The sequence below is a fragment of the Protopterus annectens genome, chromosome 17.part0, assembly GCF_019279795.1.
Source record: "Protopterus annectens isolate FY-2018-M chromosome 17.part0, PAN1.0, whole genome shotgun sequence".
NCBI classification, from domain to species: domain Eukaryota; kingdom Metazoa; phylum Chordata; order Ceratodontiformes; family Protopteridae; genus Protopterus; species Protopterus annectens.
The window spans coordinates 540,880,256-540,901,109 of NC_056751.1; the positions used below are offsets into that span (position 1 = coordinate 540,880,256).

General features: G+C 41.1%; 1 protein-coding gene across 1 annotated transcript in view; it reads right to left on the reverse strand.

The window, feature by feature from the left end:
• LOC122791455 (mucin-6-like) overlaps positions 1–20,854 on the reverse strand; it is a 1,068,266-nt gene that overhangs the window by 195,042 nt on the left and 852,370 nt on the right. Inside the window, exon 22 of the mRNA XM_044059200.1 lies at positions 6,769–6,879. Within this exon, the coding sequence (XP_043915135.1) occupies positions 6,769–6,879 (111 nt within the window). The remainder of the gene's footprint in view (positions 1–6,768; positions 6,880–20,854) is intronic.

The following is a 20,854-nucleotide window of genomic DNA, read 5'->3' on the forward strand; positions in this document are numbered from 1 at the left end:
GTGGGTGTAGCATGTGTGTTTCTAACAACCTGATTTTTATTCTGTGTGTAGGTATGTGAGAGCTTTGCCTCTAGTGACACTGTGTACATACACCTCTCACATACTATATTTGTTTCTGTAGGGATTAAATGGTTATCAGTGAACATGAGGCAATGACTGCATTGTCTCAAGGGGTCCCCTTCACATGGTCAACATTTCATAAAGTCGAAAACCATATGGTCGAGACCATATGATCGACTTTTGAAATGTCGATCATGCAGAATGGGCATCTCTGTACAGTGTGGAATGGAAAGATTTCATCATTGGAGGTTTGCCCCCCTGCTAGCAATGTGAAGGTAAGTGATTGTTGTGTTTTTTTTTTTCTTTTACATAATCGACATTTTAAAAGTCGATCATATGGTCTCGGCCATATGGTCTTCGATTTTATGAAATGTCGACCATGTAAAGGAGACCCGTCTCAAGATACTCACGTCCACCAAACTGGCTGCAGAAAGTCATTCATATCGTCTCAGCTATATGGTCTTCGACTTTATGAAATGTCGACTATGTAAAGTAGACCCATCTCAAGTTACTCATGTCCACCAAACTGGCTGCATTGAAATTGAGAAGGTGCATATCAATTATGTCAAGTCCTTTATTAGCAGAGCTACAAGGGTGTGATTAATGAGGGGTTAAAAGAGATCAGCTAAGGGTGTTTTTGGTATTAGGGACTAAACCTGGCAAAATAATAATAAGTTTAAGAGGCAGTGCTCCTCAGCATGCAAACTAACTGCTCTATAATTCTCAATGTGCAAAGCAGCTTCTATACAATCACAGAGTTACTGGGTACAGTTTCAGAGGTAGTTCTATAGGACAATTTCACCTTCTAGGTGTCTGCTGCCAAACAGGCACTGCTGGCTGCTGCTACACAGTGAGCAGCATCATGCAAATGCTTCAAGTTTATATAGGTACTAAAACATGTTGATGCTTTATGTGATAATACCTTTTAAAATAATTCTGTATCATTTGTCACTTATCCTTGAAATCATTTTTTGATACGTAAACATATAAGGAAATGCTTCTTTTGTTCATCCAATTTCTAAACCAACTTGGGTTTACATTTTCATATAAAGTGCAGTAGTATGTATTAAAAACATGCTGCTTCTTGTCCCTGTGGAGTGTTACTTCTTGGTTAGACAGTACATACATTAAATAGCTTATGCTCACAAGTAGGTCAACTACCACTAAGGTGAAGAAATGCAATTCAGAGACAGGAATACCTATAATAAGAAAGACCTCATTATCGGCTTATTAGCATGTCTCTGAATCACACTGATGCTGACAGACCTGACACAGTAGTTTCCTCTCTAGTAACCCATGCATCATGTTGGCAGGGGCTCCCTACACACACGCATACACACACACACACACACACACACACACACACACACACACAGATGCACATGTACTCATCAACAAAGAAGCCCACCCATACAGTTAAGCACAGTCACAGAGACACAATCAACCACGGGACTACCTAACTACACCCACACACAAATATCCAGGCTCTTGATTCCCTATCTAAACACTCTAGTGTACGTTTAAAGGCAGACACACTCACAAACAGACAAAATCATGCAGCTTCATTCATGTCCTACAGACAAGCACACAATGTTCACACACACATTCATGCAAAAACCCTTCCCCACACATCTTTGCACCGGAGTGAATGAGTGACTGCACTATTTTGACAATGTTCATGTTTTCCCTTAAATAGTGAACTTTTACACTGCTTAGCAATTCTGTGAATCACACAGCAGCATAAATCAGGAGATGCTGGCATTTCCAAGAGATAGCATATGGCTAATTTGCATTAGCCATTCCCACAGAATGGCATATCATTTATCTCTAACCCTGAGACTGCTCTCGATGCTGAGGACCCTGGTGACAGGAAACCTCAATGGAAGAGTCGTCTAAGAATCAGGAATGCTTACCATATGAGGGAAAACAGCCATATTACTTCATTTGTGGTAAGCATTTCTGAATCAAGGCCAATATGTTCATTTGATAAATCATTATTTTAATTTTTTATGGACGATTAAACTTGCAGATATAAATAAAATCTTAATGGCAGAAGAACCGAAATGCTTTTTCTGGCCTTACTGGTAGAATTTCAGTAGTACATTTGTTAAAGGCAAGACCTGTTCATAAACACTATAACTGGACTTTTGTTACAACTGTTTGAAATGTGTCACATTATGCAAAACATTTTTTGCTTACAAGATACGTTGTTTGATTGGCGCTGTCTTGAGAAAGCATTTTGTGCATGTTAACTGTTTATTAAATTGCATTTATTTACTTTGTTGTAGTGTCCATTCTATATTTTCGGTTGATCATGAAGATAAAGTATACATACACTACCAGATTACTCATTGATCTCTTTGCAATTCTTGCAGGACTAGAATTCTTTGTTCTACACCCTCAAAAGTGATATCCTGCAATACTGAAATGGACACAACTTACAAGGGTCTTATCACTTTTGTAGGTTAATGTAAAAATAAGGTTCTTGTGAGAAAGTGAAACAAATTTAACTATTACAGTTTGGTTGACTGAGGTTTGCAGATCAAGTTGCTAAGTCAAATCAATCTCAAACTGGTGGCTAGTACGTTTGATTTCCATTTTTGAAAACTTCTGCAAGAATAATATGCATGGAAGATTGCAGTCTACAGAATCCATAGTTAGAACCCTAGGGAACACAACACCCATGGCTACTAAGGTGGCTGAAAACTTCAAAAAGCTGTTGTAGTTTATAAGTGTAAGCAATAGAAGAGTTTTCGGTTCTGCAATTCGCTGTTATATTAAAGTAACCCTTTCATTTGCTGGTGCAAACTGCAACTAAAAGCAAATTTCCTGAGCTTGATACTATTCCCACAATTGCACCAGACCCTCTCCTGAGGGTCATCTTGAGAGTAGTCCAGGACACCACCCTCATTCAAGAAGTTAGGTTTCAGGACTTCCAAGATGGTTGCAGACTGATCAACAGCTTCACTTCGGCTCTCCCAGTGTGAAAAAAAGAGAGAGAGGAATAAGAGCTAGTAATTCTGACAGCTGAAGTAAAATTAAGTTATTGTCTACTAAGTACACTGCCTGGATGCCAGCAAAGATGAAATTTAAAGAACCTAAAAGAAAATCAATTAGAAAAGGTAAGAGAAATCAATGACCGGGAAGAGTCCTGCAGCTGTTTGGCAAAAAGCATTTCAAGCTTCAACTTTGATACCAGATATGACCTCTAATAATATAGAGGAAAATATACATCAAATGTACTCAAAGGTGATTAAAATAAATGGTACACTGAAGGAGACTATTAACTCAAACTGCAAAAGGCTGGAAAAACTGAAGAAACTTTAACTAGCTATTCAGATGAACTGATAAAACTACAAAAAACAGTGGCTGAAATAAAGAAAGTGGGGTTAAGTATGAGACTTCTCAAGAAGAGCTGTTTAAAATGGTAGAGTTAGAAGAAAGAGTATGTAGAGAAAACCTGAGATTTTCTTCTGTACCAGAGAAGTTAGAAGGCACAGACTGTGCTAAATGTATGAAAGCACAAGTAAGCAGCTGGACTGATATTCCACATGAAATGTTTGAGAAACAGAAAAAAAAGCAAAATAGATGACTAGAAGAATCAGGAATACTTTGGACTTGAACCATAGTTTGGTTTTGGGAGATGGTGATGAACATAAAGAAGACTAGCAACAATGAAAGTAGTGAATAAATGTGAGATTATAAAGCATCAGTCAAATCTGTGAAATCTAGCTATGTGAGAAAATGTGGCTGAGAAAGAGTGGACTTTCATTTACTTTGTTAAACTTGTGGGTGGACTGTAAATCATATACCCTACGTTATGTCATTCATGTTTAGAACACTAAAAGGAAAAAAAAGTAACTTTACATAAAACAAATTTTGTTCTCAATAGTATTTGTATAAAATATTTCAGGATATACACAATTTTATATAGTAAAGCAGTTTTCTGTAGTGTGTAGTCAAGGGTATTTTAAATATGAGGGTTGGGGGAGTCTTTTCAGTGATTATTTACGGGTCTATATTAGATCAAAGAGCACTTAAAAAGCGAACGGTAATTAATCGACCCTATGTACGTGAAAGCTTATAATTTTGAACCGTCCGAACAGTGATTTTTTTCCTAGGGGAAAAAAATCACTGTTCCAACAACCAAAAACAAAAAAAACTACTTTAAACATTACATTATGTGGGGGGCTTCACCCCCCACACACCCCCTACTTAAATATACCAACTCCGAGACCACACTACAGTGCCAAAAACGGCAAAGTAACATAGCGGCCAAGCGAATTCTTTCCCTGGGAAAGAATTCGCTTAGAAGCCACTTCGATGTTTTGCAGTTTCAGGCTTTTGAGTTCAACCAAGACGCATTTGAAGGAATGCGTCTTCAGTCTTCTAATAGGGAACCTTATTTACTAATCTGGTTAATTTTTATGAATCTGTGTCACTATCACTTGTGAAGAGTTTTTCTTCAGTAGTAGATTATCTGGATTTATCATAGGCTTTTGACAGTATACCACATACTGTTATAATAGAAAAAAATGTGCAAACACATTTCACCAATATGTTATTCACTGGGTTTCTAACTGGTTGCATGGAAGATACCAAAGAGTAAAAACTGAGAACTGTACATCTGAGTGGGCTCAGAAGAAGAAAGATGTCCACATGGGGTCAGTCTTAGGAACATTGCTTTTTAACATTTTGTCTTTTCCTTATTGTCAAACTCTGGATGGTATTCTGACGACAAAAAAAAAAATAGTAATACAGTAACTACACTTACTGAGTTTTTTTAAATTTAATCAACACTTGAATCAAGTGGCTTTATGTCTGGATCAGAAAAGGTTAAAAATAAATAAGGAGAAATGTGGTATTCTGTATTTTGGTAAAGCTATGGTGCATTTAAATTTAAACCTAGGAAGTACTGATTTACAGTATTTGATGGAGCACAAGGATCTTGGAGTTATTATTTATTGTAATCTCAAGTTTAGGTCTCATATTCAAGAACTCTTAAACTGTTTATAGCTTATATCCATCCAATTATCAAATATAATATGTTGTTTTGCTTATATAACAAGGCAGATTTATTACTTCTTGAAGGTATCCAATGTACATTTAACAAAGAGAATTCATGCGATTAGAGGGTTGCCATACCAATCCATATTAGAAAGTTTCCACCTTTTCTCTATTAGTTATAGATATTTGAGGGAAAGGTTGTATCTAGCCTATAAGGCTTTAATGAATGAATAATTCCATTTAGTGTTAAATACTGAATCACTTGATTCAAACAAATCCACTAGAGGAGCAGGTTTTACTTATAGAACTGAAGAAAGTAGAACAGTACTGAGATTGAGATATTTATCTCAATCGATGCATTTCTGTGTAATAGGCTACCTTTATTTCTTTATCAGTTGAGATAATTATTTGTTTTCAAGAATCAATTGGATTTGGATTTATTACTGTGTGTTTTAACTGGTTAATCAGTTCTAGTCTTAATAGAATTATTGAACTATATGAGTGCAAATATATGCTGTAACACACAACAGCCTACTTTTTGTGTTATCCACTGGGAAATATTTGAGGAAATCAGAATGACTAACACCCTGAACTGCCCACTGATAGCAGTAATTCTTTCCATCTGCAGGACCAACCTGATGGCTCTTCTACCTACAGCAAAATGCCTATTTGTCCTTGAGGTTGAGAACTGTGTATTCCCATATCCCCTCATTGGCAGATTTATATCCCAATAATGAGAAATGGGTGGTACAGGGTAGGCCATCTAGCTGGTCCTCCGGAATGGTCTAACTGTTCCTTAGCATAGCAATCCTTTTGTAGCAGATCTCATGATCTTTGCACACTTAATAAGCTATATGCCTATGCACATTAACAGTGAATGCTCATAATCTCATGGTCCATGTGTGCAACACCTAGTGTTTCAGCTAGTTGTCTTACAAGTGTCAAGCCTGAGCCTCTTCCCTCCCCCGAGATGGCTGAACCAGCAACAGCCATTTGCAGTGGCCAGCTTCATCACATGCCCATGCAGCCAATCAAATTCGGGTCACTTGGCCAATAGTCAGAACTTTTTCAGTCTATGCCGCTAGAGCTAGTTTTTTTTTGTCATTGCCCAGCACATTAGATGTCTGTGCATACTAGTATTGTCTTGTCCTGTCCTGATGCAAAGACTGAAATATAAAGTAAGCTACTTTTCAAATGATTATAAATGGACAATGTTCTGTTAATATCCTGATGCAAGCACTGAGCCTCCAAAGGGTGTTCAAACAACCACTGTTCAAATCATAATGAATGGTAAACATTATTTGTTTGGTACAATGTTCCTATTGTATCTATCATATAACCTATGTCCCTTATACATTTAACACACACAGTATACAAACTATACTAGTCTTCTTTATATTAAAACTATTACTAAAAGAAATTGTATCAGCTTAAACTGCAATTAAATGACTGTATACATATCACTAGAGGAAAACTCAGAATTGTAGTACATAAATCACTACTTAGCAAGATACAGTGTCAGTCAGTTGTCTTTTTTATACTATAGAAGTATAAATTTTACAGCTTTTTAGCTGACATTGTTTTACTTTAAAAAATATTAAATTTGATAGCACCCTTACATAAACTCGGTCCATAATTCTGATGTCACTACTCACCCAGACTGATTACCATGTTTCTATTATATAAATTTAACTGACTTACCCTCAACTCAATCCAGACAGCTGTGGTGGATATGCTTCCTGATCTACTGTGAATGCTTCTTTGAACTTTCATATGAATTGACGAACGTTTACCAACCCCAACGCATCTGTCCTGCATGCAAACATAGTAGGAAAAGCAGAATTAGATATGCATTCTCTCAATAATGCTACACGTTAATGCAAACAGAATCTTGTTTCAAATTAAAAGTGTCATAGATTATTATACATTGTCAAGGTTTACGGTAATAACAAGCAAACACAGACAAGCAAAATGAACTAAGACTTCGGATATATTACAGAAATCCAGACTGATTTACCCATGTTACTGTTGCAATCATCATCCTAGCTTCTACGGCATCCCCACACACATTTTTATACAGAAAAAGTATGAAATGGAGTAGAATAAAATGATGGCCAGCAGTTAGTTATAAAAGTAAAATGTCTTTAATGGAACCCAAATATAAATGTTTTCACAGTTACACAGACTGCTTCTTCAGACGATACTGTTAGTCAAAAACCTTCATCCCTTAAATACAACGCTTACCATTCAAGTGCACTACCTTCCTATTGCTTGTTGCACATTTAAAGGAGCACTATCATTGCTACTGCAAAAAACGCTAATATTAAATGCATAACTAAAACTAGTTACATTCAAAACTATATGATAAAATATATGGCTATAACCACATTACCTTTTTAGTATATGTATCTATACAATATGTAAATTACATATAAACAGATAAAAAATAAAAATTATATAAAAAATATGTCATGTTCTGTTGGTGGATTTGTGGAAAAAGAAGTTATGTACTCACCATAATGTTCCATCTGAGTAGGTACTTCATTTGTCTGCAACCTGTGGGTATCGAGCCGGCAGCTTTCCAAGCGACAAGATCCGAGCTCCTAGCTCCTCCCCTACCCATAATCCCCTGCTACATGCTGTATTACCTCAGATTGATTTTTGCCCCATCACACAACTCATAACCTCGACAGAGGAATACACCAGATCTAACCTCCTGACAAGAGAATTTCAGGTGACCAGAGATCCCGACAAAGGTTCGGGAGATGGCAGGGGGGGGTCGGTTGCAGACAAATTAAGTACCTACTCAAATGGAACGTTATGGTGAGTACATAACTTCTTTATCTGAAGTAGTTACTTCACTTGCTCTGCAACCTATGGGACAAAGTCCCCAGCTACCTAGGAAAAAACCTGGGTGGCCTTTAAGGAAGGATATTCCGAAGCACCGCGGAGCCAAAGGAAGCCCTACCTCTCGAAATTATATCTAGTTTATAATGAGAAATGAACGTATGAGAAGAGGACCAGGTAGCTGCTGAACATATGTCGTCCAAGGGAACCCTGGACCAAAAGGCTGCTGAGGTGGCCATAGACCTTGTAGAATGAGCGTGAATTCCAATAGGAGTTGGTTTGCCTGAAGATATATACCTGTGAATTATGCACTGACAAATCCAATTTGCTACGGTCACTTTGGAAATGGCTCTACCCGTGGTTGATTTTGCAAAGGACACAAACAACTGGTCTGACTTGCGAAAATCCTTAGTCCTGTGCAAGTAAAAATGCAGTTGTCTGTGTACATCCAGTTTATGCAATTTGTATTCCTCTCTATTCTGAAAATTTGGGAAGAACACGGGTAATTGACTGATATTTGACTCTGAAGCCACCTTAGGTAAGAAAGAGGGGTTAGTCCTGAGGGACACTCTATCCTTGTGAAAAATGAGGTAAGGGGGTTTCATACACAGTGCTTGAAGTTCTGAAACCCTCTTGGCCGAAGTAATAGCCACCAAAAAGGCCATTTTCCAAGACAAGAATTTTAACGGAACCGAGGCCGCAGGCTCAAAGGGTGGACTTGTCAGGGCTTGTAGGACTAAAGTCATATCCCATGGGGGCACTACAGCTTTCACAGGTGGCTTGAAAAGAAAGCTGCCCCGCAAGAAAGTTTTGCATAATTTTGTAAATGCCAAGGACCCTAAGCCATCTCCTACATGAAAATGGGAGATGGCTGCCAACTGCACCCTAACCGTAGAAGCACTTGCTCCCTGCCGAAAAATCAGCGACAGGAAGTCCAGAATAGTCAGAATAGGAACTGTAAATGGATCCAGGCCCTTGTCTTTAGCCCAGACGGAGAAACGTTTCCATTTACTATTGTAAATTTTTCTGGTAGCCGGCTTATGAGCCACAACCAGTATGGCCTTCACAGGAGATGAGATACCGGGAGTCCTTGCCATCAGTGGAACTGGATCAACCGGCTTGGTCAAGCTTGAGGTTCACTAGGTTCAGGGTTTGGTATCCTGCAGGATGCGAGATCAGGTCTGGAATGGGATCCAGTATCCATGGAGGAGTCACACTGCGAGACCACAGGTAAGGGAACCAGATATGGCGAGGCCAGAATGGGGCTATGAGGATAACTCTGCTCCCCAACTGACAAGCTTTCTGTATGAACTTTATCATAAGCGGGAGGGGGGGATAAGCATAAAGGAGACCGGGAGGCCAAGCATGAACTAGAGCGTCTCAGGGATTTTCCCCTTTGGGGGGGGGGGGAGTATTGCGAAGTACTCACTGCATTTTGTGTTTAATGGAGAAGCAAAAAGATCGCAGCAAGGCCAACCTCATTTGCGGAAGATCTGCTTTGCAACAGATGGATTGAGAGTCCACTCGTACGGAGTGAGAATTACTCGACTCAGTTTGTCCGCTAATATGTTGGACCGTCCCGGAATGTGCATTGCTACCAGAAACCGGTTAGTGGATATCGCCCATTCCCAAACTCTCATAGCCTCTCGACAAAGGGGGTAAGACCTGGTTCCTCGCTGTTTGTTTATGTACCAGACTACTGACATGTTGTCCGTCTGGATTGCAATAGTCCTCAGAGGGAGAAGGTCGTGGAGAGCTTGCAATGTTAGAAGCACCACCCTCATCTCTAGGACATTGATATGCAAAGCGGTCTCTAGGGAAGTCCACGTGCCTTGGATGGTTCTGCCCGAACAATGCCCCCCCACCCGAGGCGAGAAGCATCCGTGGTCAACGTGGCTTGGGGCAGGGGAATCACAAAGGGTCTCCCTTCCCTCAGTTCTCGTGCATGGAGCCACCAAAGAAGGGAGTCCTTGCAAACTCTGCTCAGTGGTATCGGAGTGTTCAACGGGTGGAGTAATAGCGACCACTGAACTTGAAGGGTCCACTGCAATACCGTCATCCGCAGACGTGCATGAAGGGAGAGACCGATCGCCCCTGCCATAATCTCTAGTGCCCTCAGGACTAACTCCGCCGCAGCAGGACTCTGAAGAAGGGCTAGTACCTGAAACGACAAGCTGCTCAGCCTGTCTGAAGTTAAAGAAGCTCGAGAGATATGGGTATCCAACCTGGCCCCTATGAACTCCAGGGCCTGAACGGGGCAAAAAAAGGATTTCTGTAGATTCACTGAGATGCCTAAGCTCTGGGCAAGAGTCCGAGCATAATCTCTTGCCACGCAAAGCTGATGCCTGTTGGCGGCAGTAAGGAGCCAGTAGTCTAGGTATGGGAAGACCTGAATGCCCTGAAGTCTCAGGTGGGCTGCAACCACTGCCATGATTTTGGTGAACACCCTGGGGGCTGAGATGAGGCTGAATCGAAGAACCCTGAACTGATAATGACTGGCTCCCAGCCAGAAGAGGAGAAACCTTCTGGATCATCTGTCCATCAATATGTGGTAGTACGCATCCTTGAGGTCTATAGAGCACATCCAGTCGTTCTCCCACAGGAAGGGGAGAATTGATTGGAGGGTGACCATCCGGAATTTCTCCTTGGGAATGAACAGGTTCAGAGCGGAAAGGTCTAGGATGGGTCTTACGTCCCCTGTCTGCTTTGGCACCAAAAAGAACCTGGAGTAATAACCCAATCTGGACTGATCTGGGGGGACGGGCTGGATGGCTCTTTTTTCTAGCAACTTTGACACTTCTGAAGCCGCTGCCTCCCTCTGATCGGGTGGTACATTGGGAAAGCATCTGGTCATGGGGTGAAGGTTTATGAAGGGGATGGAATAACCTCTGGATATGATACACCCATCGATCTGTCATAATGGACCCCCAATTTGACAGGTGCCCCATCAATCACCCCCAGACTGCCTCCAGAGAGGGACAGCCGGATAAGCCCTCAGGGCTGCTGTGCAGGCCTGTCCGAGAAAGGCTCTCTAGACCCGAAGTTACGCGGTCCCCCTCTGCCACTGGGCCGGCGCCCACCTTGCCCTCCTCTGCCTCTAGAGGACGAGAGGTCCAAAGCTGGATGGGACTGCTGAGACTTGCGGAACCACAGCTTCTTTTGTCCCCTCTGATTCCTAGAAAAGGATCGTTGGGGATTAGAGAAGCGGACTCCGATGGCAGACAGCGTCTTCCCGTCCTTCTCGCTTTGGACCAGCGTTTCGCGAATGGTCTTGCCAAAAAGCGAAGACCCGTCAAAGGGCGCATTCACAAAGGACGCCTTGAAGGGATCCATGAAATCGCAAAGACGGAGCCAGGCATGATGCCGCAAGAAGACCCCGGCTCCGCTGGCCCTAACGGCTCCCTCCATAGCATGGGAGAGTAGCCGCATGGACGTGTTAGATATGGATTTTAGAGTGGCCATACGAGTCGAAAAAACATTCTTATCCTCGACCGACATGGACTCTGGGGGGGCTGCAGCATATTCCTTAATCAAGTCTCGCTGTAGCCTAAAGGTATGTGCCATGTAGTTCAGCGCCCTTATCAAGAAGGTCGCTGAAGCAAACATCCGCTTCCCAATGCGGACCAGTGCTCGAGATTCCTTATCCGGCGGGTGAACCGAAGAACTCTCCTGTGCGAGTTCTCTCTTGGTGGCAGCCGCCACCAACATGGCATCAACAGGAGATCCCTTGGCCCAAGACTGTCTATCCGCTGGGGGGCTAAGGACTTTATCGGGTTGTCTAGGGATTGGCTCCACTGTGTCGGGCTCCTTCCACACCCTGGTAGTAATTAAGTCTACCAGGGGGTCAGCCGGAGGAGACACCCAGGAGGTAGACGGGCCTGCTTCAAACACCTCCAGGAACACAGATTCATCCGCGGAAGGTTTTTGAGCAGACCACCCCCCTCTAATATGCAACATTTCCATGATGTCTCCGAAGGAGACATCTTCGTGGGGTGACCTTGTGGAACCTTCCCCTTTATCTAAATTTGTGTCGGTGGTGACGGACTTAGGGGGGTCCAGGTGCCTCCTTTTACACCTACGTTTACGAGGGACCTCCTTGGTGGGACTGTCCGAAGAGGGCTCGTCAATGGGTTCTTGTTCCTCCAAGGGAACCAGCTGGAGGGCTTGAGCAGGCTGTCCCGATGGTTGGATGATGGAGGATAGACCCACATGCAGCGGGGGTACGGGAGGATCCGAAGCCCGAACCGAGGACCTGGAGGACCTCGACAGTACCCTCTCCACTACCTCAAAAGCTGAAGGAGAACTACTCTCGCCAGGCTCCGAAAGTAGTCTCCTCGGCTCTGAGGTAAGGATCGGGGTCAGGACCGATGCAGTCAGAGCCGAGAGAGAGGTGTGCTCTGAACCTAGCAGCGCCAATGACACACCAACTCCCATGGATCCGACGCTCAGCCCTCGGCCTGGAGAACTCGGATCCAACATGATCGAGGGCACAATCGGCATCGAAGAATCCAGTGCTATTGGTGCCGACGAATCCCCGGCTCCGAAAGGGCCCGGATCCGATGACTCCGTGACCCGAAAACGAGTCGGAGAAGAAGTGATCGGAGCAGAAATGGGGGCCGCACTCCCCCCCAGAGGGGGGGGGGAGGCAAGAGCACCCCCATCTGCCTTTGTGTCTGTATGAATCAACGCATCATCCGATCCATGTCCGCATCGGTGAGGCTTCTGGTCGACCTAGAAGTCGTCGAGGCAGGCCGGGAGGGCCGCCTCGACGACCTCGAGGGAGACCGGTACTCCTCCTCTGGCGCTGGCGAAAAACTGGGCAAACGGAGCCGAGACGGGGAGGATCTGGAGACCCTCGAGGGAGACCTAGCCAGCTTAGATGGCGGGGCTGAGGGTTGAGTCTCAGCCCGCCTTTTGTGAGACTTGTGCCCTTCCTTGTCCTTGGGCCTCTTCTCTTTGGAGGAAGAGGCACCAGAGTCCCTTGAGCTCAAACCCAAAGAGGGAGGTCGAGTCCCCGGTTGAGCAGGGTGCACAGAAGGCACCGAGACTGCCAAGGCAGCCTGAGCCTGAGCGGGAGAGGTTGAAGAAGCCGATTCCTGGGGAAGCAAGCCCGCCAGGATCAGCTTATTCTTCCTGTCCCTAAGTGCCCGGGGGTTAAAGACCGCACATATTGGGCAGGCCATAGATAAATGGGCCACCCCCAGGCATAAAACGTACTGAGTGTGGCCATCAGCCGGTGAAAGCTTATGGCCACACTCAGTACACTTTGAAAAAACGGCTTTGGGCCCTTCAGCCATTTTGCCTAACACTCACTCACACACACACACACACACACACACACCCAAACACTAAGGGGGGAGGGGTGTCACACAGAAAAAACAACTAACTATAAAAATTAATGAGTATTTAAACTACGACTAAAAAACCCAGGGATACTACACACACGTACACTAAAACCACAATCTTCCCAGTTGAGAAAAACTTTAAGAAAAAGTAACGATCTCACCAAAAGCCAAGGAGCTCTTCAAAGGTAGCTGCTTCAGCCACGGCAAAAAACGATCTGAGGTAATACAGCATGTAGCAGAGGATTATGGGTAAGGGGAGGAGCTAGGAGCTTGGATCTTGTAGCTTGGAAAGCTGCCGGCTCGGATCCGAGGTCAGATCCGATACCCACAGTTTGCAGAGCAAATGAAGTAACTACTTCAGATCAGGCTATCTGATGCATCTTTGTGCTGTTGTGCTGTGGATTTACACATTTTTTATACAATTTATTGTTTTTTTATTAAACTATATCTATTTCCTCCTGTGAAACACATACTGATATATGTCTGAACAAAAACTCTTCTCTACTATCCTTTGAAGAGCTGCCTTGTTTGTTGGCAGTTTAATAATCTACAGAATATGACACAGATGCTCTATCATGCAACAATTCAAGTTCAACTGCTAGTCAAAAGGTCTGAGAGCACAATGTCACGGGGAACCTGTTTTTAATTTCTCCAATAATTTTGGGTTTCTAATACCATGATGAGAATGGACCCCATTCCTAAGTCAGAGAATGACTAAAATTCATGAAATTAGTATTGTTTCAATCTTTGATGTCAGCCAGAAGTGCTCTTCACAGCACCCGCAATGTGCCCAGTAATGACTCCTCCTTCAGTTCTGTACAGAGTTACATGCATCAGTAACACATCTAAATAGGATTGTAGATTCTTTTTTATAAGATCTGTTGCTCCTACTACTATTGGAACTGTCTGTGTATCTTTCTTCCACATTGCTCTCATTTCTTCCTGTAAATGTTGATATGTTATGACTTTTTGTCTCTCTGTATGCAAGACACTGTAGTTACTAGATGTAGCAATTTCAATAATCAATGCTACCGTCTTCTTTTCATGGACCAATATATCCGATTTTCTCTCATCTGATCTTTTGAACTGCTGGTAATGATGATCCCATGTGATGTAGAACATCATTTTCTATGATGCTTTGTGGCTCATGTTTCAAGTGTTTTTTAACTACTTCAATATTGTAATGTTTGCACAATCTCCAGTGCAAAAACAGCCAGCAACAAGGTGTGCAACTGTTTCCAATTCGGTTTGACAAAATCTACACTTGTCTGTTTCTCCCACATGCTGAATGGACTTTGTAAACCAACGTGTACTACATCCACTGTCTTGGGCCGCCAATATTAACCTTTCATCCTTTTGTTTGAATTTGCCTCTCCTTAACCATTCCTGCATTCAATCCTGATCATCAGACAGCTCCAGGAGTTTTTTATATCTGCAACTATATCTATGCATTTTCCACATTTCTTGCCTTCTCATCTGATCCTGCACCTTATATTCTTTCTTTTGTTTTTTGGCACATTCAGTTGCTGCCTGATTTTTATCTACTTCTGGTTTGATTTCCATTCCCGCTTGATGTCTATATGCTTCTGCTAGACTAAGAAGTGAAGTCATCTTAGATTTATTCTCCTCATGTTTCAAAACTTTCACTATGTTTTGGTCTTGTGAGATCAGCATTTATGCATGCAATCTCACCATCATCTATACATGTGATTAATTTCAAGGAGGGCATACCTCCTAAAGAAGGGGGAATATATAATCTTGGTATGCACTGATTTTTATAAATCATTTGATGAGCATGAAGCATCCTTCTTGTTTTCCTGTCTAGTCTACCAATATCTTTTGGAGCCAGTCAGTCACTCCAAAACTGTAAGTTAGGACAGGAAGAGCAAACTGGTTTATAGCTTGAACTTTGTTCTTAAATGTTAACACTGTTTTCAGGATTAATTTAAGCCTTCTAAAATATTCCCTACTGAGTTTTATTCACATTTGTTCATGTTTTATTGCTGACCCTTCATCAATTCACAAATATTTATACTCTCCCTCTTGCTCAAGTTCGTTTATATCACATTCTTGTCCCAAACTGATGTTTTCCTGGTGCTGCAGTTTTCCTGCTTTAAAAGTTGCTTTTGCACATTTATCAAGACCAAAGGACATTCTTATACTAGCTGAAAAAGTTTAGACTACTTGCAGTTCTGCTTTCAGTTCCTCATCTGATGAGCTATACATTTTTAAATCAAAGAGAATATGAGAAGTCTTTAAACTTTTTTGTTTTCTGGGAGCCAAATTATAGCCATGACCTAATCTGTTAAGCAGACAGCTTAATGGGTTAAGGGCAAGGCAAAAGAGCAGCACTGATAAAGTCACCCTGGAATATCCCCCTTTGGATTTTTATCCCTGGAATAATAATTTATCCTTTATCGTGGCTTAAATGCAAAGTGGTTCTGTAGTCTACTTATTTCATTGATCTTAATATGTCTGTCCATCGCTATTAAATCAAGAAACTCTTCTCTTAAATAATTTTCTTCTAAACTCAGGGCACATTCTTTGTTCACCATTTCCTGCGGGCATTCTACAGAAAATTCCAGCACTGCTTCTTGTGCCGTGTTCCATTCGGTTTCATCCGTTGCTCTTTCTTATGGGAAATCACTGGCCTATCAGTCCCTGACATTGATGGTGTCAGAGATGCCACAGTTCCCTGTCCTTTCCCTTGCTGTACAGCTCCAATTGAACCTTTCTACAGGTTTCCTATAGGAAGCTCCAAATTATCTTCCTATGTCAGCTGATTAGATGCTTGCTGCTCCACTTGTTTCTCCTTAATTTGGGTGTCCACTACTCTGTCCTGTTGTGTTATCAGAGTTAAATTTCCTACACTAAATTCTTCACTTTACAGTTATCCATAACCTCTGTTTCAATTTCTTTAACTTCTTGATTACTAATCCTCTTGTCTCCTTTTCCTCTATGTTTTCTTATTTTTGTATTGTGAACTTTGCCATATCCAGGTGTTTTTGCCTGTATTTCTCTTTGAATATCTTTGGTGCTGCTCTTTTTACATTAATTCATTTTTCTTTCCCCTTTTCATAAATATTGCACCATATTAAATCTCTTTTTCTTTCCCTTGTCCATATTTCTTCTTCAGATGTCTCCTGCTCCTCCTGTTTCTCCTTACTTTGGGGACTAGTTATTCCATCATTCTATGATATGACATGTGTTAGACTTTCTACACTGAATCATTCACTTTGCAAATTTTCCATAACTTCAGCTTCTATTTTTTTAACTTCTACTTGGCTCATCTTCTGTTCTACATTCCCTCTTTGTGATCTTATTTTTTTATTGTGAAATTTTCCATATCTGAATGCCTTTGCCTATATTTCTCTTCAAAACTCTTTAAGACTGCCTTTTTTGTATTGATTAATTTGTCTTTCTCCTTTGCAAAAATATAGCACCATATCAGCTCTCTCTTTATTTCACATGTCCATATTTATTTTTTATACCCTCCAAACGTCTCTAAATTTTGTTCTTTAAATTTTTATACTCCCTCAGCCACTTCTTTTTGCAAATGGCAAAAGGTTTCTTGGTCTATATAGTGTTTTTCTTAGATCTGCTGTATTTTTATTTGAAGCTTCTGACAGTTTTCCTTTGGAAACATTTTTCTATCCTCTAATTTCTCTTTTAATCTTTTTGTATAGCTTTTGTCTAAAAATGCTGGGCTTTTTGCATAATAGTAACAATACATAATTTCTTTCTTGCCCTTAACAGTACACTCTTTCATCTATATGGCTCTTTTTTGGCCTACCAGTTTCTGTGATTTTTAAGGACTATTTCCTTCTACAACAGGAGGGCCATCCTCCCCCTGGGCCTGTTATTGCCCCATTGTATGAATATTTCCATGCCTTGAAGATTCTACAGTGTCATTTTTCCAGTCCTGGTACCAGTACATCTGCCAGGACTGGGCAATTTTTTATCCTGGGACTTGTGCACCCAGCAATTTTCTTTACGTTTTTACCATACTTCTGTCCATGATATAAGGTACTCACCAAGACTTGAGGATGAATTCAATTCCAGCAATACTTCTTTCCTTTTGCTGATTTTATAATCCCTTCATATGGACCCCTGTTTTTTCTTTTTATTTTATTTCTCCAGGTTTGTGGGTTTCTAATACCATGAAGGGAATGGACCACATTGCTAAGGCAAAGTCCGATTAAAATTCATGAAATTAGTATTGTTTCACTGTTTGATGCCAGACAGAAATGTTCTTTGCAGCACCCGCAATGTGCCCAGAAATTACTACTACTGCAATTAGTATGGGATTACATGTATTGGTAAAATATCTAAATAAACTTGTAGATTCTTTTTTATAAGACCCATTTTTCCAACTAGTATTAGAACTGTCTCTGTATATCTTTCTTCCACATTGCTCTCATTTCTGCCTGGGAAATCCTGATATTTTATGACTTTGTGCCTCTCTGTACACACGACACTGTAGTCACTGGGTGTGGTAATTTCAATGATCAATGCTACTTTTGTCTTCTTTTCATGGGCCACTATATCCAGTTTTCTAGCCTCTATCTTTTGAACTGTTGGTAATGGATGATCCCATGTGATGCAGATTTCATCTTTAATGATGCTTTGTGACTCATGTTTCCAGTGTTTTTCAGCCACTTCAACAACATGTTTGCATGCCAGTGCAACAGTCTTGGCACATTATTAGGTCTTTCAGTATACAGCCCTTCTGCCATTAGTGTGTCACAACCAGCAATAAGGTGTGTGACTGTTTCCAAGTCTGTTTTACAAAACCTACATTTGTCTGTTTCTCCCACATGTTCAATGAACTTTGTAAACCGACGTGTACGAAGCCCACTATCTTGGGCAGCCAATATTAACCTTTCATCTCTTGGTTTGAATTTGCCGCTCCTTAACCATTCCTGCATTCATTCCAGATCAATATGATGTTCTTCCAGAAGCTTTCTATACTATGTGATAGTGGCCATGGTACTTGAGATCAGACAGAGCAAGCATGGCATACAGCTGAAGGCTGACCTGTATTCTTTCTTTCTTTATTTATTTAACATTGGTTTGCTGGGAACATTTGACTGCCGCACAGTCCATTTTTAGTGGAGGCCAGGGGAGAAATGCTGCAGATGCATGTCTTTGGCATGTGGGAAGAAACCAGAGCACCCAGAGGAAACCCCTGCAAACACAGGGAGGACATGCAGACTCCACCCCCCCCCCCCCCCAGCTGAGAATCGAACCAGAGAGCCTCTTGCTGTGAGGTGACAATGCTAACCACTGCTATCATGAGAGAAACTCTGGTTAGAATGTTGTAGAGGAGACCCCATATGCAGACCAAATGAAAGGACAGGTAGTTTAACTCGCTGAGGAGTCAGTCCTGTATGAGTTCTCTCAGAAATGAACAAGAGAATTTATTTATTTATTTGCAGTTGGTTTACCAGGATAGTCCATTGGGCCAAAAGAACCCGTTTTCAATGGAGTCCTGGGGAGAAAAGCTCCAAAAACAATTAGCAAGGTTACAATAAGGTATTTAGTTTCAATTATACAATTCCTATGGACTTGGAAATACAGTAGACTAGTGTACAAACATATACAAATATTACAATCTTGTATCACTGAAAACAATTTACAGTATAGAAACTGAGAGGCTTTTACAAATTAGGGTGGGTTACACTGGAGATAGCTTTCATACATTCAGGATGAGTAGCTTAATACAAGCAAGTGAAAGGTATATGAGCTGACATAGAACCTTTCAATATAGAAACAGAGAACCTTTTCCATCAGAGGGTATATTTACACTAAGGTACCTTTAAGTATTCAGAAAAAGTTAATACAAGCAAGAGCAAAATCTAGGAGTTTAGGAGAGTAAGTAGAAATTCCCATTATGAATAGGGGAGGAGAAGTGAAAATTCTCAGTATGAGGAGATTATGTTGGGTGGGAGCAGGAGCATTCCCACTGGGGAATTAGGTGTGAGTGAAGGGATTTTTTGAATGAGAAGTGATTTGTGATGGTACGAATGGATGGGGGTAAGGAGTTCCAGAGACGAGCAAGACTGTAGGATAAGAGATTTTTTCCAGGGGGACGAATTGGTTTATACAGTTCAATTAAGTTTTGGTTGTTAGATCTTAGAATTCTATCAGGGAGGTGCATTTTGAAGGTAGAGGAAAGGGACGGGCAGAGGGAGGGATTGAAGATGAGTTTGTGTGCAAGAGTCAGTTGGATGTAGGTGAGGTGATTGGGTAGTTCTAACCATTTTAGTTTGTGGAGAGCTGAACAGTGGTGTGAGGAGGACTTATGGGAGGTAGCAAACTTGACAATTTTGTTATAGCAGGAGGAGAGTTGTGGTTTTTCATTGGGTCCACACCACACGCACGCATTTGCATGCACACACACACACGCACACATACACACACACACACACACACACACACACACACACACACACACACGACACACCCAGAAGAACTGGGCAGTATTACAAAACATGTTTTCATACCATATGACTTCAGCATTTGTATAAAACCTATTCTAAACTAAAAATTTAGGTACTCCTTAGCTCAGAAAAGTACCCTGTATTAAACAATTACCTAACTAACAGGTAATCCTCACTTTCTGGGTTTTATAAGTAAATCAACCCATTAATCTGGATTAGTTATTTTCTAGGTAACATACACAATGGCCAAAAGAGTAGGTTTAGAAAAAATGCATGTTTTACATTTTTTATTTACTACTAGCATGAATCTGATATTAATATAATAAAAATACATTTTCCATTGTAAATATACTTTCAGAGTAGTTTATTTTACTATTTAACTTTAGTAACAAAATAATTTCCTTACAACCTCTCTATAATAAGAGTAGAAGCTGGAAACAAGAAATAAGACGCTGCACTATTCATTAGCAGGGCTGCCCCCAAAACAGTAGCAGGACATGACAAGCCAAATAAATGCTCTGTTACTATATGAGAGAAGCATTTGACTGACCTCAGTGCTTACACAATAACCTCCCTTCCTTAGACCAGGGACATCAATATAAAGAGACGCTTTGATAATGTTTCTCTTGCAAGTATTTTATATTCCAACAAATTCTAGCATAACACCAGCTATATTTGTGGATACTGGTAATAGTAGTATATATATTTTTTTAATTTCTACAGTGATTTTGGTGAGATGTGTGTTTAATGACAACAGTACACTACAATACATTGAAGCCACCATCATTTTAATCCCTTTCTTCATCTGAGTGTAAAAGCAAAGGACATTAACTTGAGTACAGTTAAACGATCATTAATAATGCTTCTTGGTGGGAATCTATTTTGGACAACAGCACGTTGAAATACATTAGTGTAGTTGTTGCTTTCATATTTATCTCAATCAAACTACAGAAGCATAAACAGAAGGTGGTCAGTATGCTCGTGTGTGTGTGTGTGTGTGGGTGGCAAGCTGTGTGTGAAAGCAAAGGGCAGTTATGTGATCAAAATTAAATGGATCCATTTATTGTGAAACTATGTCATCAGTAAATCTAGTTCTACTAATTCAAATTCTACTGAAAATGTCAATATTTCTACACTCAAGAAAATATTATA